General features: G+C 42.1%; 14 protein-coding genes across 14 annotated transcripts; 7 read left to right on the top strand and 7 right to left on the bottom strand.

Annotated features, from left to right (window-relative positions):
• Nucleotides 1-156: 156 nt before the first annotated feature.
• DI09_21p300 (uncharacterized protein) lies at nt 157-735 on the bottom strand (the record flags this gene model as incomplete). The annotated part of the gene is made up of 3 exons (XM_013383031.1): nt 157-277; nt 340-422; nt 523-735. The coding sequence occupies 3 exons, from the start codon at nt 733-735 to the stop codon at nt 157-159; spliced, it is 417 nt and encodes a 138-aa protein (XP_013238485.1).
• A 641-nt stretch (nt 736-1,376) lies between these two features.
• DI09_21p290 (uncharacterized protein) lies at nt 1,377-2,099 on the top strand (the record flags this gene model as incomplete). The annotated part of the gene is made up of 3 exons (XM_013383030.1): nt 1,377-1,578; nt 1,605-1,811; nt 1,837-2,099. The coding sequence occupies 3 exons, from the start codon at nt 1,377-1,379 to the stop codon at nt 2,097-2,099; spliced, it is 672 nt and encodes a 223-aa protein (XP_013238484.1).
• A 216-nt stretch (nt 2,100-2,315) lies between these two features.
• On the top strand, nt 2,316-2,929 carry DI09_21p280 (histone H3-like centromeric protein A; the record flags this gene model as incomplete). The annotated part of the gene is made up of 3 exons (XM_013383029.1): nt 2,316-2,482; nt 2,533-2,710; nt 2,735-2,929. 3 exons carry the CDS (start codon nt 2,316-2,318, stop codon nt 2,927-2,929), a joined length of 540 nt encoding a protein of 179 aa, XP_013238483.1.
• A 167-nt stretch (nt 2,930-3,096) lies between these two features.
• DI09_21p270 (cystathionine gamma-lyase) lies at nt 3,097-4,410 on the top strand (the record flags this gene model as incomplete). The annotated part of the gene is made up of 3 exons (XM_013383028.1): nt 3,097-3,231; nt 3,262-3,720; nt 3,751-4,410. 3 exons carry the CDS (start codon nt 3,097-3,099, stop codon nt 4,408-4,410), a joined length of 1,254 nt encoding a protein of 417 aa, XP_013238482.1.
• A 246-nt stretch (nt 4,411-4,656) lies between these two features.
• On the bottom strand, nt 4,657-4,921 carry DI09_21p260 (uncharacterized protein; the record flags this gene model as incomplete). The annotated part of the gene is made up of 2 exons (XM_013383027.1): nt 4,657-4,864; nt 4,908-4,921. 2 exons carry the CDS (start codon nt 4,919-4,921, stop codon nt 4,657-4,659), a joined length of 222 nt encoding a protein of 73 aa, XP_013238481.1.
• A 42-nt stretch (nt 4,922-4,963) lies between these two features.
• Nucleotides 4,964-5,324, top strand: DI09_21p250 (uncharacterized protein; the record flags this gene model as incomplete). Its single annotated transcript, XM_013383026.1, has 3 exons — nt 4,964-5,027; nt 5,055-5,147; nt 5,179-5,324. The coding sequence occupies 3 exons, from the start codon at nt 4,964-4,966 to the stop codon at nt 5,322-5,324; spliced, it is 303 nt and encodes a 100-aa protein (XP_013238480.1).
• A 332-nt stretch (nt 5,325-5,656) lies between these two features.
• Nucleotides 5,657-6,869, top strand: DI09_21p240 (glucose repression regulatory protein Tup1; the record flags this gene model as incomplete). The annotated part of the gene is made up of 4 exons (XM_013383025.1): nt 5,657-5,943; nt 5,977-6,589; nt 6,617-6,749; nt 6,784-6,869. 4 exons carry the CDS (start codon nt 5,657-5,659, stop codon nt 6,867-6,869), a joined length of 1,119 nt encoding a protein of 372 aa, XP_013238479.1.
• A 212-nt stretch (nt 6,870-7,081) lies between these two features.
• Nucleotides 7,082-7,609, bottom strand: DI09_21p230 (uncharacterized protein; the record flags this gene model as incomplete). The annotated part of the gene is made up of 1 exon (XM_013383024.1): nt 7,082-7,609. The coding sequence occupies one exon, from the start codon at nt 7,607-7,609 to the stop codon at nt 7,082-7,084; it is 528 nt and encodes a 175-aa protein (XP_013238478.1).
• Nucleotides 7,610-8,012: 403 nt separating this feature from the next.
• Nucleotides 8,013-8,495, bottom strand: DI09_21p220 (UTP23-like protein; the record flags this gene model as incomplete). The annotated part of the gene is made up of 2 exons (XM_013383023.1): nt 8,013-8,144; nt 8,166-8,495. 2 exons carry the CDS (start codon nt 8,493-8,495, stop codon nt 8,013-8,015), a joined length of 462 nt encoding a protein of 153 aa, XP_013238477.1.
• A 612-nt stretch (nt 8,496-9,107) lies between these two features.
• Nucleotides 9,108-10,737, bottom strand: DI09_21p210 (AAA ATPase domain-containing protein; the record flags this gene model as incomplete). Its single annotated transcript, XM_013383022.1, has 4 exons — nt 9,108-9,230; nt 9,272-9,498; nt 9,542-9,652; nt 9,792-10,737. The coding sequence occupies 4 exons, from the start codon at nt 10,735-10,737 to the stop codon at nt 9,108-9,110; spliced, it is 1,407 nt and encodes a 468-aa protein (XP_013238476.1).
• Nucleotides 10,738-10,979: 242 nt separating this feature from the next.
• DI09_21p200 (structural maintenance of chromosomes protein) lies at nt 10,980-14,700 on the bottom strand (the record flags this gene model as incomplete). Its single annotated transcript, XM_013383021.1, has 4 exons — nt 10,980-11,246; nt 11,387-11,718; nt 11,834-14,522; nt 14,554-14,700. 4 exons carry the CDS (start codon nt 14,698-14,700, stop codon nt 10,980-10,982), a joined length of 3,435 nt encoding a protein of 1,144 aa, XP_013238475.1.
• A 684-nt stretch (nt 14,701-15,384) lies between these two features.
• DI09_21p190 (uncharacterized protein) lies at nt 15,385-17,919 on the top strand (the record flags this gene model as incomplete). Its single annotated transcript, XM_013383020.1, has 1 exon — nt 15,385-17,919. One exon carries the CDS (start codon nt 15,385-15,387, stop codon nt 17,917-17,919), a length of 2,535 nt encoding a protein of 844 aa, XP_013238474.1.
• A 1,114-nt stretch (nt 17,920-19,033) lies between these two features.
• On the bottom strand, nt 19,034-21,440 carry DI09_21p180 (uncharacterized protein; the record flags this gene model as incomplete). The annotated part of the gene is made up of 3 exons (XM_013383019.1): nt 19,034-19,576; nt 19,784-19,929; nt 20,129-21,440. 3 exons carry the CDS (start codon nt 21,438-21,440, stop codon nt 19,034-19,036), a joined length of 2,001 nt encoding a protein of 666 aa, XP_013238473.1.
• Nucleotides 21,441-21,665: 225 nt separating this feature from the next.
• On the top strand, nt 21,666-23,300 carry DI09_21p170 (UDP-glucose 6-dehydrogenase; the record flags this gene model as incomplete). Its single annotated transcript, XM_013383018.1, is given in 6 exon segments — nt 21,666-21,994; nt 22,022-22,512; nt 22,543-22,616; nt 22,632-22,768; nt 22,797-22,921; nt 22,948-23,300. 6 exon segments carry the CDS (start codon nt 21,666-21,668, stop codon nt 23,298-23,300), a joined length of 1,509 nt encoding a protein of 502 aa, XP_013238472.1.
• Nucleotides 23,301-23,407: the final 107 nt, after the last annotated feature.

Here is a 23,407-nt window from a genome sequence, read left to right as displayed (position 1 = left end):
TGGTATATCGGATTTAATTAAGCCCTAGCTCATAAGACCAAAGAGCCTGTAAATTTCCGGTTCTTCTTCAGCGTTCTTTCCAGCTTTGCCTTGTTTGATTCAAGGCGCGACAGGTTATTCTCCAAATCCTTTGAAAACGAGATCACAGCAAATTTGTTATTTATGCCAGCTTTCCAAAGACACCCATGGGTGAATTAAAAGGTTGAGGCGGAGAATGTACCCATTTGGATCATCTTTTGAATTTGTGTCAATACGGCCTCTTTGAAAACGTTCTTGCCTCATTACTTCCAAATACGCATTTTCTCACCTCAGAATTTAATTTAATTTAATTCCGTTTACGTCCTGATATGCTCCTCCAACGCCGGGTTTGCAGCTTTCACTCGATCAATTGTTGATATCAAGTGTTCCTTTCCAAAAGCCCGCTTATTAAAATATAAAACATAGTAAAACTTGGCTGTGATGTAGATAAATTAATTTAAAACTTTGCACTGATAACCCTAGTCGGGTGACGATTAAATAAACATTTGGTTTATTAGTGGAGTCTGAATACGAAGCTCGTTCGTATTTTAAACGGCGGATGCAAACCCAAATTTGAGTCCAAGCTCCAGGGCTTGAGGTATCTTTCAGTGCCAAATAGAATCTTTCGTGTGTCAGGTTTCTTTTGAGGGCCTTCAAGCCATCGTCTTTTAGTACAATCGATAAAGATATTTCTCGATCTTCGTCTCGTTTCCCCATTAGAAAAATCTATCAAATATTGGTTGGAATACTTGCAAGGGCTTAAACCTAGCCCATTATAGGTATCGTGTTAGAAGATCGAAAGGTCTTTCAAGCCAGTAGCATCTGGTTCAGTGGTCCTATTATAAAAATCAAGATAGCCTCACCGTGACCCTTGTTTATTTGCATTTACTTATTTCTTTTATTAATCACTGAAATTTTGAGTACATATGAAGCTGAGGTTTCACCTTATCCTCTTGTGGCCATTTCACTGTCAATGTTTGACGGTTTTTAGCCACGGTTATGCAAGGAGTCGTATTTTGGGGCATAGAAGACACTGCCCTGAAAAAATGACTTTTTGCTAGCTTTTTGCTCACATAGCTGCAGCTTTTTTGCACGCTACAAATAGTCCAAGGAATCTTCGACACATGCCTTCCTGAATTTATTGGAAAGCAAATTCCAACAAGTGTCGTTGCAGGCGTTGGCGTTAGACGTGTGTTTTAAAGCCAGGGTTCGGGGTTGGGTCAGTAGAGTACATACCGAACCAGATCCGTTTGTTGAACGGAGAGGGTTACCTCTGGTAATGAATTATTAATTTTAGCGTATAGCAAGGCATTGTAAGATGGAATTTGTCATCAGTTTGCAATTAAAGCATTTTTAGAATGGATATTAGCTTTGGAAACGCGTGCCCCGTTCCCACATTTATTTCTTCCTCACAAGCTCAGGAGATCGATAAAAGACTCTTGGACATTGGCTACACTATAGGCCAATTGGTAGAATTGGCAGGATTGTCAATCTCTCAGGCCATTTATCATTACTATCCTCCCTCAAAGGATATCCATAAGAAGCCCATAATTTTAATTGGTACTCGTTTCGTCGTCAATATTTAGGACCGGGAAATAACGGTGCAGACGGGCTTGTCGTTGCTAGACACTTGGCCAGGTATGGCTATATGCCTACACTTGTGATTGTGAAGCAATTTTCGCCCGCATCGCTAAATTCTTCACTTTTGAAAATATGCGAACACCTGAACATTTGCATTGTAGATTCGCTATCAAAAGCAGCGCATTGTGGCTTTATTATCGATGCTGTTTTAGGTACGAGCTTTCCTCTGATCAAAAGGATTTGGCTCAACAGGAAGCGTCATTAAAGAGCCATATGGAACCCTGATTGACCAAGTGGTGCAAATAAACCCCTCACTTCTGATATCGATTGATGTCCCGACCGGTTGGTTAGTGGATCATGACAATTCAAACAGAGCTGGGCTAATTCGGCCGCATACGCTGATCAGTCTAACTCTTCCGGTGCGTGCATATTTACCTTATTGCAGAAATTGTTTGCCAAATCGTTTAAGGGGCTTCATATTCTGGTTGCAGATCTACTGACTCCGTATGGGTATTTTTTGTAACTAAATAGAAAAATTGCTCAAGAGCTGGGCATGTTGGGACATCATCTGCCACAATATGAGCCGAAAACGTCGATGTTTGTACAATTACGGGATTATAAACTTTAAAATTGGCGCCATTGGCAACAATTGATACGGAGTACATTTTACAGCATTTTTATCATCGTTCATCCGAATCTAGTGCCGGCTTATTCTGATGGTTCGAAGGAGTGGTATAGGAAGTACTGCGGTTCCTTCAAGTTCTACAAAGAAAGGGACGTCGCGAAAATCGCTTACTCCAACCAGAAAATCGCCCTCTAACGAGCCGCCCTCAATTGTGGGGACCCCCCCTTCAAGAGTTGCCAGGAAATATCCATCAAACAGGTCCGAGTTTGGTGTGATTTTATTGAGCAAACTAATCTTTTAGATGATAGGATATTATCCCAACCAATTTCAGCAACAAAAAGCATCCCATCTCTATCATCGGCCGCAGCTACAGATGATGTACGAAAGAGCCGCAGATACAGGCCAGGTACCTTTGCGCTTCGAGAGATCAGACACTACCAAAAAACAACAGACTTATTATTGAGGAAACTTCCGTTTGCCAGACTTGTATTTTGTGTCGGTAAATTCTAGGTACGGGAAATAGCGACCGATTTTGTTACCGTCGAGTTCAGAGATGGCGTTGGGCTCCGTTGGCAAGGGCAAGCCCTGCTTGCCCTGCAGGAGGCTGCAGAGGCGTTTCTAACTCATTTATTTGAAGATGCGTATGATTTCTTTTTAATTGTAGCAACCTATGTGCCATACACGCCAAGCGGGTCACCGTCATGAAAAAAGACATCCAACTCGCTCGTCGGATAAGAGGGCAATGGGGCGGTCTTTCGCTTTAGATTTACATAAAGAATCTTTAGAAGAAAATTGGAAATTTTAAAACCGACAAAGCAAACTTTAATACCTCGGCCATATGCGCACGCAATGTACGCATCAGCTACATTTTGATGTCAAAAGAAAATGTGAAAAGCATCGAGACCAGGATTGTTCATTTGACTGCCCATGATGTGGACACCGGGGCAATAGTGCCTCCGTTGTACCTTTCAACGACGTTCCAGCAAAAAGAGCCTGGAGTGGCAACGGTAACCACATAACTGTGTAACACATGGCAGGGTGGATATGAATATTCACGAAGCGACAATCCTACGCGAAATCTGCTAGAGCAAAGCGTTTCTGCAATTGAGGGCTCCGAGGAAACGCTAGGTGGGGATACTCGTATATATTTCCACATAGGCGTTGCATTCTCCAGCGGATCCGCCGCATTGCTAGCGGTCATCTTGAGCTTAAATGCAAACAATAAGATCGTTGCTGGGACCGATCTTTACGGCGGAACGCACAGATTCTTGCAAAAAATTGCAAATGAAAAGCTCAACATTGACACTTTGTACATTGATGTGGACAAGCACATCGATACAAAGGAAATTGAAAATTTTTCACCATCCCTCATATGGATTGAGTCTCCATCAAATCCCGGATTAAAAGTGGCAGATATTGGCTTTTTTGCAGAGCTTGCCCATACCGTAAATGGCGTATTGGTGGTGGATAATACTTTTATGACGCCCTATCTTCAGGTATGAAGGGCAAAGACATCTGGCTTTTAGAATCCTTTGAAGCTCGGAGCTGATGTGGTGGTCCATTCCGCAACGAAGGCATTGAATGGCCATTGTGATGCATTGCTTGGAATCGCATTGACAAATAGTCGGGTCATGCACGAGAAAATTAAATTCATGCAAAATGCGTTGGGCGCCGTACCCAGTCCAATAGATTGCTTTTTGGTGCTGAGGGGCATGAAGACCCTGTGTGTGCGCATGAAAAGGCAATCAGAATCGGCCAAATTTATAACCTGCAAACTGAGACAAGAAGCGGTTGAGGGAATTGAAGAAATCCTGTATCCCGACGAACATTTGAAGGGGGCGCGTCAAGAGCTCATCACGAGACAACACCACATGAACCTGCATGGTTCCATGTTTAGCGTGGTATTTAATTTTTTCTCGAAACCGCAATTATTTGGCTTTATTTCCAACATGGCGATTTTTACACTGGCCGAGTCTCTTGGGGGGGTTGAGAGCCTGGTCCAGGTTCCCTCACTGATGTCGCATTCTCAGATGACCGCGCAACAGAGAACCAGGGCAAGCATTTCGCCGTTTCTTGTGCGCTTTTCGGTAGGGTTAGAAAATGCACAAGAGCTTTTTGAGGACATCCAAGTTGCCCTCCAATTTGCTCTCAAATTTGCCCCGAAATTTGGCACAAAAAATTACTAAAAAGCGTAAATATGTAATTCAAATTTAGCATAATTTGCAACTAATCGCTTGGGTTACAAAGTATCACCTGTTTTATTACTCAAAATTATTATTGATGATCCATAGATTTGACTCAAAAGCACATGTACCTCCCAATGATGAAGAGGGGTGTGAGCATTCAGCAAATCCTTTAACTTATTATCCAGAATCCTCAAAACCTTTCACGTTCCAGTCGTCGGATGCTTTGTACTGCGAAACCACTGCCTCTCACGACAATAACATTAGCAGTAACCGGAACAACACAAGCACCGTGCGTCCAAACACAGGCACGCCTGATGGAATCTCGTCCATTTTAACTGGAAATTCAGCAAATGTCCCAACATTTTCCCATTTATCGAATTCAATGCCTGCTTCTTCGGGATCTTCTATAGGGCTTTTGAAGCACCATGGAAATGGTACAAGTCCCTCGCAATATCTAAACAATCATCAACCAGCTTCATATGCCTACCTAAATCAACATGCCCATAACCATCATCTGCAATACCATCAATCACCGTCGTTTTATTCTGCGAGAATGCCCCAAAAATATCCACCTGGAGGGCCTATTGGAATGTCTGGAGCCATCGGGCCATGCAAAGGTATGATAGCGTAATTTTATCTGCGAGGTCGTCTCGATGGGCTGTTTGCAGCTATTCAATCTGAATTTGATTTTCTTTTGAAAGAGAATTCTCTTTTCCGTAAACAGCACGAGGAGATGGGTATGCCGGTGTTTCGCTTATTTATATTTAGCACAAAATTCGACCAGCGAAATGGCGTCCATGCAAAAGATTATTGCTGAAATGGAGCTTTTGCTATTTAAGCTTCACAAAGGGTTTGAATCTTTGCTTACGTGTGTAGTTTTGAAGAAGACATTGCCAGATGCAAAAAAGAACTGATACAACTAGGCCATCCTTTCACTTTTAAAACCAGCACGTTGGTGGAAACGTTTTTCAAAAACTTTTCATCTGTCCTCACCAAAGGATCTGCTTCAAATGATGTTTCCAGTGAAGGCAATTGTACGGCAAATCCTAGCCCGCCCTCCAATTCAGCATCTACAAATAAGATGCCATTTGGGTTGGCCTCCTCATCCACCTCGGTCCCGACTCGAAAAAATGCTTGCCCCATTCTCTACACACCGCTTCCAAAAGTCGATTGTCGATCGAAACAGGCTTTTTTGAAGCCTGAATCGGCTTTATCACCAGAAAAACGCGCAAGGCTTTCTTTTTCAATGCCAACCCAAAGTATGTTTACATATCACGCTTATGGGTTAGAATCGTTCGCGTTAGAATATATTGAATGTCCCGCCCCTGCACAGAATCTTCCTGACTGGGGCTTATGGGTGTGGCCCGAAGATAACCCGTCAAAAATACCCAGAATTACTCCAGCACTGACATTTGACCAGCAACATAAAGATCTTATTTCCTCCGTCAGATGGGCCAATTCTGGAAAGTATTTTGCCTTTGGGTCTTTTGGCATTGTGCAGCTCTTTGAGGCAGAATCAATGTCTCTTTTAAAGTAGGCCTTGATGATTTTCTAACCGCGTACCAGGGAATTCTCGTGTGGCCTAGAAGCCTCTACACCGTCCACCGTTGGGTCTTTCATCCGTACCATTGACTTTCATCCAAGCGGATCCTTCCTTGCCGCGGGCTCTGAAAATAAGGTCATTTATATCCTTCAATTCGACTCCAATGTCCCGCTTCAAGTAATCACGCATCATCCTCAAGACATCTATTGTATAAAGTACTCTCCATCTGGAGAACAACTAGCCTCGGTAAGTGGAGATTCCCATGTCGCAATATGGGACGTCCATGTTGAAGAGCGTAAGCACATTTTATTGAAGGAAATTTCGATTTTGCGCGAGTCAGATAGCGAGTATAGCAAGGATTGTATAATTTCCTTTGTCTGCTGGTCAAAAGATGGCAAATTCATTTTTGTAACCTCCCTTGGTTCGTCTCTTTATGTGATAAATGTTGAGCTTGGAACGGTCTCGATACACTCGTCTGGCCATTCTGCGTCTATTTATCACCTAAGCCTTTCTTCGGATGGAAAAAAACTTGCTTCCGCCTCATTGGATAAAACAATCAGAATCTGGCTCATCTCTTGCGATGAAAACGACCAGTTAATTCTCTCTTCCTGCCTTTCCATCCTAGAGGGCCACCAGGTTTGTGTCAACCGTTTCTCATATTAGGATTATGTCCTTTCTGTAACTTTTTCGAGCGATTCTCGATACATCATCTCTTCGTCAAAAGACACTTCGATCATAATTTGGTGCGCCTTTTCCTACACGCTTCTTTGTAAAATAGCCTCGTATAAGAATTCAGGTATGCCAATTTAACGGAAAATTAATTACTTTAGTACTTTGCATCGATAGCCATCCAAAGCTGCCATTACTCCTTGTGGGTTCTGGAGACTGTAGGATGTCCATTTGGAACTACAAGTGAGATCTGTTAATAAATTAAAGACCCTGCAATGCCATCGTCTTTTCAACAAATAAATATTTATAGGTCCACCATAAAGCTACGCTTTTGGAACCCGTTTCGATGTTTATGGGATGACGCTTTTGGCACACATTTCGACGTTTATGGGATCGCGCTTTTGGCACACGTTTCGATCTTTACTTTGAATCACCCCAGCTTCCATCTTAATCGATAAATCATTTCTTTTTCTGGGCCTTTTTCTTCTGGTTGGAGGCGGCAATGGCGGCCAGCTTCCGTTCTTCATCCGGATCAACCATGGCCTCCCGCTCAAGACGTCCAGTACGGCTGGATTTTGTTGTTTCGCCCAGAGCTGCAAAAGTGTTCTCCAGCGCCTGCCATACATCCGACGCTGGCATGTGTTTGGCAGTAGGGTCTTTCGGGCTTTTCTGGGACGCAGGTGTGGAAGCATCTTGGTTTTTGGCCGCAATGAATTTTTTGTGGAATTTCGAGACCGATCCAAAGGAATCTAAAAGAAGACGCTGATGGCTCAGCTTAGTGGAGTTCCATGAGGGATGTACAATTGAATCTTGGATCAGTGTGAGAACATCGCTTTGTGGGCAGAGGCAGTTCCACTCTATTTGAGAGCCATCGCTCAAAATCACTCGCTGCCTAAACTTTTGCGGATGGATATGAAACGACTTTGGTGGGGACTGAGACAGTGTCACGAACGACCTTCTAGAGACCGAGCTGACGGGAAAACACATGGGGTGTATAAAAAGGGTCTGGGTTAGTGTTAGGGTTGGTTTGGTTTGGTTCTACGGTTTAATTATTAGTGTGTCGTATTATAATACATCGAGGCGGGCTACTTGGGGCCGCCGCGGCCGTCGTCATCGTGCTTCCGATTCTCCTTCTCAAGGTCCTGAACCTTTTTCATGAGTGTTGATATGAGCGTCCTAACATCGGGCGTATCGTAATTCTGCGCGCAATAAAGGCCAGAGCAAAGCCCGGTAACAAAGCCAAACAGGAAGCGAGCCATTGGTAAAACTGAAAATTTATATGCCGTTAAATAAATTTAATTGACCTTTGTAGCCTGTTCTGTCCCAACCCTAGGGTTAGGGAGTGTATCCGCGTTTGAGAATAATTTATGTTGCCCACTAAAGTGCCAAATTATACATCCTCCTTGGTTGAGGGCTTTCTTTTTCTTTTGCGAATTGGCCTCTGTTGTTCCGCCGTTGGTAACGCCTCCGAATTTCTTCCTACCAAGGCTTTCCTTTTTTTGACGGAAAGTGGGTTTGGGCCCTTCACTATTTTCCTCTTTACCCTTTTTTGGGGCACATCAGTGGGGTCTGGCTGATTTATCAAAGTAGCGATTTCCCTTCTTTCAGCCTTGGTAAGCTTATCTTTCTGCGCCTCTTTTTCTTCCTTCAATGCTTTTGAAGCACTGGAAATGGGGTCGAGTTGTAAAACGCCTTTGTAGATGTGAATGGTAGGTACACCTCCAAGTGTACTGAGCTCTTGAAGAAAGGCCGTGTCTTGCGAGCAAACAACATATTTGTGCTTGTTAGCCGATCCTAAAACAATAAAGACGTTGCCGCATGCTACCGATTTGCTCCCGAATGCAATCGAGCGAGGACACAGAGCCGGGAGCATGTTTGCAATTACGAATGCGCTCAAAAGATTTGGACATGAAGAGTGCCCCGTAATATCGATCGCCAAGGCTTCGTAGCTCATGAATAGTACACCCGGTGATCACTATTGATGATGAGATTATATTTCGTACTAAGCTTGGCAGGACCGGTTAGTAGCTCTGGCACGCCATGTTCAAGCCGCACCTTGGATACAATTGAGGCCTGGATAAACTCGGGGTCTACAATTGCCTGAAAGGGATATCTGAATCCGAATGTCTTCATATAAAAGGAGATGAGCCGCTTGCACCGCTTGGTTCGTGTCACTCGCATGGAAAAGACGATCCCACAAGTGGAAATAAAAAAATTAATTTTAAAACAGAAATGAAAATTAAACTTTCATCGCCATCCTTTGGATGATGATATCTACAGCACTGATGACAACTCGATACCGTGCCCCAGGCTTATCGTCCATGATGAAAGCCACGGATGCCGCCTTCTTCGGATGGCGGCTAAGCCAGTGTTTTGTCTGAGCGCATTGTTATTCTTCAAGTCCCATAGTTTTCAAGTCCCCTTCTTATTGAGCTGTTTAGTTTAAAAATCCGTGAAGTGAGCGAGTTAGTTTAAATGAAGTAATTTAATGTGAGGCGGTCGATTTGACATGTGCCATGGATCGACCGGCATCAATGAACAAGTTCTTTGCGCTCTCGATGTCTTTTCTGCGAACAACGGGACCAGTGGACTCTATCTCGGCGTTGATCTTTGATGGCGAAAGCAGTTGCAGGGCATATCTAAAAATACGAATAAGGGTGCTATATGATGCCTTAGAGAGGTGGATGATCCAATCTCAGCGAGAAAGTGAAGGGCATCTGTATCGAGATCGACACCCTCCATCTTTGCCCTGATGGCAACAATCTTCTCAATCTCGCCCTGTGTATACATGGCCGTTGGGACAATAACAAGTCGATCGAGGAGATCAGAGGGCATTCCATGTGCTGCAAGGACCTTGTCGCAAGTGCCTCTTATCTCTGAAAGCCCTATGATGGATGAACTGCAACATCTACGGCATACCTCTATTCGTGGCGAGAACAAGAAGCGGCGATATCGGTGACTCAATGGCGCGGTTGAGGTATGCAAAGCACTCAAGATCAAGCATGTGGGCCTCGTCAATAAAAAGTACACCTATGATCAATGAGAGGCAACATAATGTATCAGGTGGGAACCCGCAAAAGAGATCAATGGCAGCGCGAGGAACCGCAATATGCCGAAAGAGTGAAAAGCCAAGTGTAAATGTGCACAACGGAAAAGGACCAGTGCTTACCGGGAACGAGCTCTGCGGTGCCTGCGTCAATGTACTCATTGACAACCTTGTTCACTTCGGTGCGGAGTCTTTCGGTGATTTCGGTTTTTCTCCACGGCATCATGAGCTGCGGATTGGCAAGCGATGCCCCATGGGCAGCAGGCATTGCATTGGCCGCATCCAGGTCGTGGAGTGTCACCTGCTGCAGAAGCTCCTTTTTCTTGAGTACCTCACCTTTTGGGATGGGAACATACTCATCTGCCTCCAAATCGAATTCATTGGCAAACGACTCGGAGCGTCCAACCCGCTTCACCGTGCCAGATGCCGACTCGATGTATATGACATCACCAACAGCGATACGCTCTCGCTGAAAGGATTCGTAAAGAGATGGGTCGAGGCGCAATTGCTTTGTACCCTTCGTTGCTTTGAGTGTGACGAGAATGTGTGAAATTGATCTGCCAAACCCGCCAAACGGATTATCGGCCTCCACCGGGGTCAGCATGGTGACTTCGCCCTCATAAACCTCTTTGATTTCCCTGATCGTCAATCCTATTGCCATTATTGAAGCTAGAATCGTACCAATGGAACGGCGAAAGTTCTCCATGAGCACCTCGGTTTTTTTTACCTCCGACGAAAATACTTCTGGACCCGTCAGAGCGGTAAAGGGGACCTTTGGCCCAAGCTCTTGGGAAAGACCAAGAGCCAAGGCTGTTTTTCCGGTTCCAGAGGGCCCCACAAGAAGAATTGCACGTCCAGCCATCTTTCGCTCGCGGGCAATAGAAAGAATGCAGCTCATGGCCATTCGCGCAGGGAGCTGGCCGACAAACCCATCTTCGCCTTGGTCGCTCTGTTGAGCCAATGCAAGCCCAAGCCCCTTTATATGACTGTGTGTTGCCATGCGCTTATCAAAGGGTCGCATTCCAGCATCCTTGGGAGGGATTACTTCAATTCGAGGGTCACCGGCCATTGAAATAAAAACAAAATTTAATTTGTCGTGTAAACTTCAGGCTTGCGCTCATGCAAATGCCGAATTTTTTACTACAAACTGCGATTGCCGGCATCTTGATGAGCCATGCACCGAGTGGACCCCATTTCAAGGCCGGAAAGGTGCGCCCAAATTTGGACCGTTAAATGACATCAAAATTAGCTATTATCTCCTGCAAGAGGTGTCTCCGGAATTTGAATATATTCAGCTATACGCCCTCCACGCTACATGTCAACAAGCGCGCGCTGCACCGTTATCGATTGTGTACAATTAAGTGTCTTGTAAACACCTACAAGGACATTTGCGGCTTCAAACATGCTATTTCTGAGCGACACAACGATGAACTGTGAATTTTGTGTTTTTTGCTTAATAAAGTTGGCAATGATCGAAACATTGCGAAAGTCCAGGGCGGCATCGATTTCATCCATCACGTAGAAGGGGGTTGGCTTGAACGCATGCAATGCAAAAATCAATGCAAGCGAGCTCAACGTCTAACATGAGAACATGGTGCTTTTCAATATAGACGGGAATGCGAGAACAGTGAAAATGCGGTGAAATCGAGAAATAAAAACATTGGGCAACAAGTGCCAACATAAACAATAAAGAAAAACAAACGGAAACAAGTGGATACCTTTTCGCCGCCAGAGAGCTGAGAAATGTTCTTCCAGGCCTTCTTGGGTGGCATTACTGAGAAGAGCACACCTTCAGAGAAGGGGTCAAGCGAGTCAACCAATTCGAGCTCGGCATTGCCCCCGAGTGTGATCATTTGATAAATAGACTTGAGGCAGTCAGAGATTTCTCTGAAGCCTGACATGAAAAGATCGAGCCTGGCGCGTTTAGCGACATCAAATGCCATCCAAGCCGCCTCCTTAGCCTGAAAGGCTGCTTGTGCTAGCGCACTAGCATCTTGGACCGCCTCTCTTCGTGCATTCCAAGCAGATAGCACCCCCGCAAACGAGGTCTCTAAACAAGTAAGATAAATTCAAGGACAGAAGCAAGCGTAGAAAATAAAAGCTAAGGCGACGAAAATAGATAAAGGAAAGCGACATGGGCAATGTCTTAATCAAGGCCGACGTACGCCAAATGGTGCCGGCCTGCCGCTCTAGCTGCGATAACATGGCTTCATCCGAGCAGTGTAATTGATCCAGAGGGAATGGAAACGACTTTTCCGAATAATAGAGCCGCTCAGACGGACGCTCAGGATCCACAACCCAAACAGAAGAACTAAGCAGCTCTGTCATGCGCTCGCTCTTCTTTCCCAGCTCTATTATTTCGGAACGAGCGGCGCTTAGAGATTGAACAAGATCTTCAAAATGCTCCTCTATTTTAGCCAAAGCTGACTCTAACTTTTCCTCCTCGCTTTTTGAAGAGGAGAGAGCAGGTATATGAGCACGCTCTTTTTGCTCTATCGCATCAAGCTTTTGCTTAGCCAACGAAAGTTTTTCTTCCATTTCAACAAGTAATCCAAACGATGTCCGCTCCGTCTGGCGAGCAGCTTCTAGGGAGTTCGCTGCATCTTGTAATGCTTGTTCAGCAACATGCATTTGAGCGGTGGGATTGCTATCTCGCTTGCGAGCCTCTAATTCGCGAAGACGTTCTTCTAGATCAAGAACAAGTTCAAGTTGTGGATCCTGCTTTTGATGGGCACTTAGTTCTACCTCAATTTTAGCCAATCGAGAAACGAGCAAATCCTTTCCACTATTTGGGGATATCTCGTTCTTGATAGCCTCCATGCGTAATAAAAGGACCTTTTCTCGCGCATGCATGGAGGCGAGGCGCTGCTTGAGCGCAGGAAGCTCAACCCCAACAATGGCTTCAATCCGCTGCGTAGCCTCCAAAAGAAGCACTTGTGACTGCTCAAGCTCTTGACGCCGTTTGGCTAATTCCTGCCGCTGATGATGCATTGAGGCAGATGGCTGCTTTTTTCTTTTTGGGGCCCCATTCCCACCACTACTCATGGCCCCAGAAGGCTCAATGAGTTCCCCGCTCATGGTGACTACACGGTATCTCTGAGAAGTTCCAAATGCAATATGTGTGCCAATATCCAGTGTGGGCGCCACAAGGGTTTCTCCACGCACAGCATAATACGCCAAAGGTGTGAACCTCGATTGGAGTGGCTTGACCACATCAAAAAGACGGATCACAGAGCGGTCCTCTTTTCCGGGATAATTTGAGGCCGAGTTTGGGGCTTTTGGTAGCTCTGAAAGTACCACAAAGGTAGCCCGACCAAGCTGCCCACGCCTCAACTCATCAATACAACGCTGGCCATCAGCTCCACTCTCCACTACCCAATTATCAAGAATACCTCCCGCTGCCCGCTCAAATGCAATGGAATACTGATCAGAAGAAAGCGAGAGCAAGTCGCCGAGACGTCCAATAACCCCAGGCATCGAGGAGATGATAGATTCCAAAGACCTCATATCGCCCTCCACCACATCATCAGTATTATTGCCAATTTCCGCGGCAAGTTCCATAACTGCATGTTCTTTAGAAGAAACCAATACGGAGAGATCTGGGAGAGATCTCGTGAGGGCCTCATGCTCCCCTTTTACATCATTTTCTTTCTGATTGAGTAAATTTCGGTCTATAGAGATGGCATCCATTTCATTTTTCAGTGAGATCTTTTCGTTTTCCAAAACTTCAATGTCTTGAAGCTGTTTGAAAACAACGGCTCGTTCGCGACGAAGAGCAACTAAATCTTCTTTTTTAATGACCTCTGGAGTCAAAAGGTTTCGCTGCTTTTCTAGCTCCAATTGAAGCTTGGAAATGGTTTCTGGAATTTCCTTTGCATCCTCAGCTGCGTTGGCAGCCTCTTTTTGTTTCTGCAGCATCTTGGCATGATTCCGATCCGCTTGGTCGAGGGCTGTCTTTGTAAGCGCATGGCGCTCCCTTTGCCTTAACACGGATCGTTCTGTTTGCTCTAATTTCCCTTTTTCCAAATGAATAAAATTTTGTACTGATCTTCTCTCGTTTTCCTCTTTCAAGCGCCGGGACCGATGTTCTGAAATCTGATTTTTTTTCGCCTCAATCTCAGTGGAAAGGGTCGTTTGCTTTTTATGCATTTTTTCTGTTTGTTCGTGTAACCGCTTTTGAGAATCGTGCAACTGCTGCAACAAAGATTTCATGATTGCAATTCGTTTGGTTTGGACCTCGTTAAATCGAGAGATGCTCTGTAATGCCTCATCCGCTGCAGGCCGCATTGCTTGCACCTCTGCTTCGGCGAGCTGCAACTTTTCCTGCGCAATATTCGACTCTACAGATGCGGCGTTCCACAAAGATTCGCAATTTTCTATTTCTGGAAGAAGAGCAGATGAGCCAATGATATCCTCCAAATATTCTAGCAGCCCCTCTTCGTTTGGAGAGCTGGAAAACGAACGTGGCTTCATCATTGAAATTGACTCAACCTCCCCTTGCAAAATTAGCCATCGATGGTGCGATAAGTCAATGCCAAGATCGTGCTGCATGATGCGTGTGATTTCAGAAAGAGACCGAACAGTGCCATTCAAATGATACTCTGAGCGACCAGTATCACGATACACTTTGCGTTCAACGATAAATTCGCTGAAACACTGACTGTTTCGATCTAATAAGTGAAATACGATCTTGACTGAGCAAAAAGGAAGAACCGGGTACTCTTCAGAGCAATGAATCAAGTCGATTGCTTTAGGCTGCCGGAGCTTGGAAGATCTGAATCCAAATACAAAAAGAAGACCATCAATGATATTGGACTTTCCAGAGCCATTGGGACCAACGACGGCTGTAAATGACTAAAAATACAAAATAAAATAGCAGGCATACGTTATCAAAAGGTCCCACTACTTGAATTTGTGCATATGATTTGAAATTTGTAAATATCATTTTATGAAGCACACAGTGTTTTTCGTTGCCATATGAAGAACGCGGGGCATCAAGTGCTTCATCATCTCCGACGGAACAAGAAAGCATAAAGATGATTGGAAAATCTCCAAGATTACAAATTAAAAATTGGCGGCACAAATGTAAATGATTGCACATGAATTTATTTCAACATGCCAAGGTTGCTTAATCATTGATGGGGCTGTCCACATTTTTAAGGTGTCAATTGAGCATCACTATTTAAATTTAAATAAACCCTGACCCTAAATCCGGCATAACTGTGTTAAAAGTTACTCTTAAACCAAGGAACCCAATAAATGTGTTATCTGAGGCCATTGAGATACCACAAGAGTGAGTTCCTTCTTTTTTGGGTTACGTTTATTCTTGGAATCGAATTGATTAAAATGCTTGCTACTTTAATCTTTCAATAATACATACCACCATACACGAGCAAATCCATTTTACTTATTTTTCCTTTTAATCAGGATGTAAGCTGTTTATAGCAAGTAAGCCTGAAATTAGTGATGAAGCTGCAGGCTCTGGAAGAAGTCAAGCTTTCGAAATTCATGGTATTGGTTAGTTCATGTGCTAATTTTATTTTAAACCATTGGTGATACAGCTTAAATTAACACTTTGTTTCTATTGGTGTTTCCTGATAACATTTAGGGTTGATTGGTTATGTGTGCGAATATGTGTTGGATTTGATGTTATATTTTTTTTATGCATTTTTTAACCTTTCTATCTGCTTTCTTGTTGCTGGTAGCCATATCTTTTATGCGATGCGATCAAAATCCGGATCAAAATTCCGATTTATATATCTACCGTTTACTTTTAAAGAAAAATGATGTCGACCCAATTCCAGACCTTTTTAAACGAGTTGCGGGCCTGGTTGATTCCAGCTTAAATGATAAAAATTTCTCTACTAATCCAATAAAATCAAAGGAAATTAAAAACATGAAATCTTCAGCCGAAAATGATCTAAAAAATAACCCCATTTCTGCGCTCGATTCAATTATCAAGTCCTATGTTCACGTCTTGGTCTACACCAAGAAACCTTCAGATGAAACCCCCACTAAAGTTCAAGAATCGATCAATTCTACACGTATAATACAAATAACCAAAAATATGTCAGATATGTATGCCTTAACTAACGATACCGCACATATAATTGAACAAGTCAAGAATTGGAAAGACAATATCTTTACTCAGCCTGTATTTAACCTTTCTAATATTGATCCTAAAGACGAGTTAGTTTCCAATTGGAATGAGTTAATTATTTTGAGTAAGATTATGTTTCATGCTATCGAGCTTTGCAATATGCCTAAAAGCCCCAATAATAAGTTCAATCGAGATGAATTTATACCTTCATTTGATGATGTGACACCTCTGTTACATATTCAAAACAATAATTTTACCAATATCTTTGAAAAAGTTGAAAAAAATATCAAGGATGTTCGAAATGGAATTTTTGAAGATTTTAAAAAACTTGAAAAAAGAATCAACGAAACTATTTCTCAACTGCTGGTCTTTTGTGATGCAGAATATCCCAAAAACTTTACACAATCTGTTACTAAAGCAAAGCAGTTGAACAAAACGCTTTCCTTTATTGGTCCTTTTTTCAATTCCACGTTTCAATCCAGTATAAAAGATTTAAAATGTAGCCGTTTGATTCGGTTTCTCGACTATACAGATTTCGTCAGAAAAAATTTTGATTCTTTTAATGCTGCTTATAAGGAAGAGTTCAGTAAGATTGTCGAAACCGCTGCTCTGTTATTAGATAGTTCGGATCTTAAGCCTCATCCCCAAAATGATGACACCGCGAAAGACGATTTTAGCAAGCTAAAACCCAAGGTTGAAAATCTTTCATTGCATGCGAATGGCTACGGGTCTATTTTTAAGAATCTTTCTCAGACAACCCCGCCCATTCCTATTATGCAAACTTATATTTCCAACATATCTTCTTTAATCGCTAATTTGGAGCGTATATCTAAGGATCTAGAAACCAAATACGCGACCGATATGACCGGCTATCATAATTCTCTAAATTTGTATGCTCGAGAACGCAACATTGCCCGCGATTTGACAGATTTGATGTCTACTAAAGACTCATATGCAAAATTTAATGGGAGTGAATATCCTAATTCTTTGATTGAGAAATCCAAAGAGCTCGAGGGAATTTTGGATAAAATTTCAAAATTCAAAAATTCCTTTTCTACAAATATAAAAGCGTTAATCGAAACTTCTGAGAAAACCTTCAACGAGGAAGAAAATAAATTGCCCAAAATATTCGATGAAGCATTTTCTACCCTTTTCAAGCAGATGGAAAAGAATATCAAGAATGCAGTGGATCACAAAAACCTGAATCTTTTGGACTTGGAAAATCTGAGTCGTTTTTTGAATATGAAGGTTGAAGAACTTTCTCTGGCCGAAGCGTCTTTTTTGAAGCTTTCTTCAGCAATCGTACCAATGGAGAAAATAATCACACAGTGCAAACATGTTGTGCCTACGAAAAAAATTCAAGATTTAGCTGCTAATTTTAAGAATTGCAATCAGACTGCTGTTTTATCTGATCTTCTTGTTCTTGACACCAGCTACGCTATTCTCTCAAGTGCTGAATACCAGCTAAGATGGGTTTATGAGGTGATTTCTTTTCCAAGTAATGTCGCCAATGCCATTAGTAGTGATCCCCAAAAACTTCCAGAAATCACCCATTATACGGACATCTTGAATCTTATCAAAGATCATGAAAAACTTCAAAGTAATCTTACTTCATCTATAAAAAAAGCCTTTGATTTACTTGAAAATTTCAAAGTTAAAAATGATCCCAATAGTGTTCCAAATCATTTCACTTTCAGTTTCAGCAAAATTACGTTCTTTTTCAATATAGAGCTTTTCTTGGGTTTAATCATTATTTTGTCATTATTGGGGTTGATTCATCACAATCGCCGTCAACACATGGTAGGAATTACATATGGTATCTATCAGTCTTTCATATTCCTCCATTCATTCGTTATATTTCCGCTATTTTACATCGGAGCTTCAATTTCAGCTGCATACATACTGTGGATAATATTTGGGAATAATGGAAATGGCGATCGAAAAAATACTCACAGTAGTAGATATAAGGAATCAAACATGCATTCTCTCTCTTATTTTCAGAGCGTTAACAACAATGCTATTGACAAAAACCCAGATCCGGCCAATCAGAATATCGCTAGCCCCGAAGCTAATTCAGCCTCTGCTTGGCATTTTGGTCGATTTGAAGCATTTTCAGCCGCCATTTCCTTGCTTCTCTTAGTAGTAGCATGATTTTATACAAAGGTTCAAGTTAAGTATCAATTAAAAAGGTCCATACACACGAAGCATACATACACATACGTTCCTCGTCCCAATTATAAGCTAGAAAGACATTTTGGCAAGTTTATCGGGGTTAACTAGTTTGATAGAAAGGAAAAGTCAACAATCATTTAATATTTGACGGATACTTTATTTATTCTAGTTAGCATTGTTTCCTACTTTTACTATCACTCTAACGAGTCCTGAAATATGGCCCCCATATCTAACGTAGCATAGAGGGACGATATTTAATCCCAATTATTAAATTAAAATTTAAGCAATGAGATACGTAAAAATATGAAAATTAATTTGAAAAATCGTATTCGAGTTAGCGTAACCTTGTAATAAATCTCAATGCGGATCCGAACGCTTTGAAGGGAACGATAGAGTGCGGAGGCATCAGAGATGGTTTCGCCTGTCTGATTGCTGGAAATGCAATTTATATTGGTCTAAAGTTGTAGGAATGTTATAGAAAGGAATTCGGAAGCAGCCAGAGATTCCTATTTGTGTGTTTGCGTGTATGTCGTAAAACAATGGTAAAACCACGTGATCTGATATCGGATCACTAGTATAAGCCTTAGCTAGTATAAATATTAAATTTCTATTGTCTAAGGTCAGAGGAAAGCTATAACGTGCTCAAGCCCATTAATCTCAACGCTAACGCTAACGCTAAACTGATTTTTAGAATATATTCTCAGAGCTCATCTGTCATCTCTCATCTCTCATTAACAACTGAACAAGCTCTAAAAATAGAGCAGAGACGTCCTCTGAATAGCTAGCTCGTTTTGACATCGCAAGATCAGTCTCTCTGACAAAAGGATACTACGAATAAATCGATAAAGTTACAATATTGGGGTCTCGATACAAACGACGAATCTCCTTAGACGCACTTGCGGAAATTATGAGAGATTCGACTACGAGAAGCACTATTCTCTCATTGGGAGCAAAGAGAGTTTTACAGAGGGGATGGAAAATGGAAAGATCTTCAAGCTCCTTAGTTACGATAAAAACCCATCACTTACATCTTCTCTCATACCATCAAAGGCATCCGGATTAAAGGCAAGCAACTGTCTTAAAAAGAGGGGGACTAAATATTCCTTCCATAAATCCAATGAGAATGCGTCTGCTGAGAAGAACATGCAGTTCCTAACCCATAAAATGAAGCCATGGCTAACTTTATGATTTCAAATAGAATTTCCCTCATCGCCTCCATATTCGAAAAGGCGACCAGACAAAGCTGCAAAAACTGTTTACCAAAATAAGACTTTGAAATAAGTCGCACCGAATAATACTCAATTGCTGAAATATTACGAAGTAAATATAGGGAAAGTTCTCCTTTTTTTTCAAAACATAAAATGCCGTCTTGGCCTATGAAACCAAGAAGTTCCTCCAAAAATCGCAAATCGATAATACCAATCATGGCAGCAAAAGCCTCCTTATCTTCGTTGCGAGAAAGAAGCACCTTTGTTGTCACATTTACAAGTAATGAGAGATATGCTGGTTCTGACTTTTCAAAACTAGGAAGACTCTTTTTGAAGGTAACTAGGAATCTGAGGATAATAAATGGTATTCGATCATCTTCTACTGAACATATGTTGGCCAAAAACGGAAAAAGACCCGTTGAAAGAAACTTTTCATTAAAATGGCTATAAATACATCGTTTGTAGGCTCCTTAGCATTGACTTCTTCGAAGGAATTATTAAATGCGGATAAAAACTGAGCAAATAACGACGAGTCGGCTAAGAAAACATTGGAATAAACCTCCTGAAAGGGAAGTTGGGCGAGAACTAGTACAAGATCCCTAGATGTCTCAACATTTACTTGAAAGGGGGCATACCTTGGATGACTTGAGTTTGGGATCTTTGACGAGGAGCTCAAGCTGCTCATACATTTTACTAAAAACTGCGGACCAAGTTTTAATTTTGTGCGATTCAGGCGTGGGGTTAATTAATTTATAAAAGTTTGCATTGATAGCTGCATCAACTACCTTCTAGTTACTGAATGGCCATTACCATTTGATTTAATAAATTTGGGATCCTGAATCTGTTATATGGCATAAATCGTGATTTATGCATACAACTTGCTCACGCAGGCGGGTAAAAACAGGCAAAAAGAAAACACCCAATTATTCCATTTCCGAGAACATAGGCAAGAAGGATTTTAGCATGGGTTCTCTTCTTACCCAAACCATCTTGAGTTAAATTGATCGTTTTATAGTGCAAAGGTGATTGGGCTGTGTCACGATCAATAGCACTCAATTCTGATTTTTCAGGGTAAAGGGGCTTGATAGCATTTTGGTCATCATTTGTCGCCTCTGCGGCTCCCTGATCTAATGGATTTTTTTCCTTAAAAGATTCTAGAATTAAAAGCGCCCAGGTCCAATATAACATGGGAGCAAAGGACGAAAATAATCTGGTTGCTATTTGGACATGTGCTGTTGTTATAGTAATCACACCAATGGCGAGCCATTCAACTAAAAAAGGGAATGTACGGATAAAAAGGGTGTGACCGCCCTTGCTTATGATCGATGGGTATCTGAATAGTGAATATATCAGGGAGAAAACCATTGGCCCTGCTATAAGAAAGTTTGGAATTTGTTTAAATCGATAATAGTGGAGAAAACCTACGCCCCAATATTCTTTTTGCACAAATGTATACAAGAGGCCAAGAAAAGGCGGGTTGTTGCACCAATACATGGCCTCATCACTAATATTGATTCCCGAGTGGCAGATAGAGTTATAACAATACCATTGGAAGATTCCAAACCCAGATAAAGCAATTAAAAAATTGAATAGTTGAGTGGAAATCCTGGAAATTCGAGAAAAAACACCGCAGGAGTTGGGTGAAATGAGAACAACAAAAGAGTGGTAAAGGAAAAACCCGGAATGGAAAACCCCATTTGCGCGGGTAAATGAGGATAATGCAAAAAACAAGGATGCAGCAAAATGAAACTCTTTCACAAAACAAAGCATTCCTGCTAAAGAGAGCATCAAAAATAGTGACTCTGAATAAACAGCCGTCAGAAAAATGGAGGCAGGCGACAGTATTAACATGACGCAAGAAAGAAAAGCTAGTCGTGTTGATTTGAATATTTCTACCGTAAGAGAATACAATAAAATGATGGAAAATATGAATGAAAGCAGCGAAATCGCAATTCCTGAGAGGACCAATGCGTTGATTCTGCACATGTTACGGAAAATGGGAGCCAAGCAGCTCATCAGAAATGGATAAAGTGGAAAAAATGCATACTCGGGTTCAAACCGGTATTTGCAACTGTTGTAGGCTATTTGGAGGAAATATAACGAATCCCAGCGCACAAAGGGATGAAGAAATGTCGATAAACTTCCAAATGGCATTGCCACTTCAACAGAAAAATCATATGAAGGGAACAAGTAAAACGCTGCAACAATACCTGCATATACCAGCAGCCTTGTGATGAGCCCGATTTTTAGGAGGAATATGATATCTTTACGGCCTTTCTTGTGTGAATTCATATTTTCAACAAGTAAGGCATACAGCTTATGATTGCAATTAGGAGTTTGTCAAAAGTATCGAGGGTTAGGGTTAGGGTTCGACCAATTGTGAGCACATATACAAAAGCATGGACCACCCTTAAGTAATTTTTGATCTAATGATTTTTACAAGTCAACATGCATAGGCTATCAATAACAAACATTCGTATTCCACTTACTTAACCAAGTTTTCTGGCTTGCTCTTACATGCATCCACCTAGATATGCCCACTCCATTTGCTGCATTGGGGCCGGATATGTTGGCGGCCCAACCTGCGCTGTTATTGCGGAAAAGTGCCCCGATGTTCTTGTTACGATTGCCGATATAAACTCTGCCAGAATTTCGCAATGGAATAGCAACTCCTTACCAATTTACGAGCCAGGGCTTTCTGAAATTGTTTTCAGATGTAGAGGAAGAAATCTGTTCTTTACAGACGATGTTGATAAGGCCATTGAAAATGCAGACATTATCTTTATCGCAGTTAATACGCCAACGAAAAAGTCTGGAATCGGTGCTGGAATTGCAGCAGATACGAGGTATTGATGGCTTCCTCCGATTTTTAGCTTTTTTGAGAGCGCTGTGAGAAGGATTGCACTTGTCTCCAAGTCTTCAAAGATAATCATTGAAAAAAGCACTGTTCCCTGCAAAACAGCAGAGTACATACAGCACATTTTTAAGGTCAACAAGAAAGATGGCGTCAACTTTTCAATTCTTTCCAACCCAGAATTTTTGGCCGAGGGAACTGCAATCTGTGACCTGCTGAATCCGGACCGGATTCTTATTGGCTCTTTTGGTAACACAGAGGCCTCGAATTCGGGGCATATGCTTGCCTCTATTTATGAAAGATGGGTTCCGAAAGAAAGAATTCTTCTCACAAACATTTGGTCCTCTGAACTAGCTAAATTGGCGGCCAATGCCATGTTGGCGCAAAGAGTCTCCTCGATCAACGCACTTTCTGCAGTTTGTGAAGCTGTCGGGGCAGATATTGGCGAAGTTTCCAGGGCTATCGGGTCCGATTCGAGAATTGGGCCCAATTTCCTCAGAGCATCCATTGGTTAGCTTTGACATCACATTTATTGATTAGGATTTGGAGGAAGCTGCTTCAAAAAAGATGTCTTAAACCTGATCTACTTGTGCGAGTCATTTCAGCTAACAAAAGTCGCTGAATATTAGAGAGAGGTTATCGGGATCAATGAATATCAAAAGGATCGCTTTGTTAGGCGAATAATTACGAAACAGTTTGGTTGCATTTCGGGAAAGAATATCGCGCTATTCGGATTTGCTTTCAAAAAGGACACCGGGGATACCAGGTTTTGTTTTGTGCCCCGAAGTTCGTAGAGAATCTCCAGCTGCAGCTATTGCGGCAAGCCTGATCAGAGAAAGGGCCCACATTTCTATTTACGATCCAAAAGTTAGCCAAACCCAAATTTGGAACGATTTTCAAGAATTTGGCCTATTGGATGGTTTCTTTTGCTTCCTTTATTTTTAGAGGCCGCCACACTTACCACCATCTATTCATGTCCGTACTCGGCTGCCAACAATTGCGACGCAATTGTGATATGTACGGAGTGGGATGAATTCAACCATTTAAATTATTCTAATATCTTTGCTTCAATGCGCAAACCTGCATTTATCTTTGACGGAAGAAAGTTGCTCAACGCATCTCTTTTATCCGCCATCGGGTTTAATGTGGAGCAGATAGGCTCCTCCTCTTTTAACAGTCCTGCGTTAACGGCAGACGATAGGTCTGCGCTTCCAGCCAGCATGTCTATCAAAGGCATACCTGAATATGTACAGCAAATTACAACTAGCGAGAAGCTTGTTGAAACCCCATATCGCTAGGATACCAATTTATACATAAAATGTACGGATTTTGCACGCGAACTGAATAGCCAAACAGTTGCATCTAAATGTTATTTTGGGTCACCGTGTGTTTTATACCGCTTCTT

The sequence above is a fragment of the Mitosporidium daphniae genome, assembly GCF_000760515.2.
Source record: "Mitosporidium daphniae strain UGP3 chromosome Unknown contig-21, whole genome shotgun sequence".
Classification (NCBI taxonomy): domain Eukaryota; kingdom Fungi; phylum Microsporidia; genus Mitosporidium; species Mitosporidium daphniae.
Note: the sequence above shows the minus strand (reverse complement) of the source record. Positions and strands in the feature narration are given on the sequence as shown.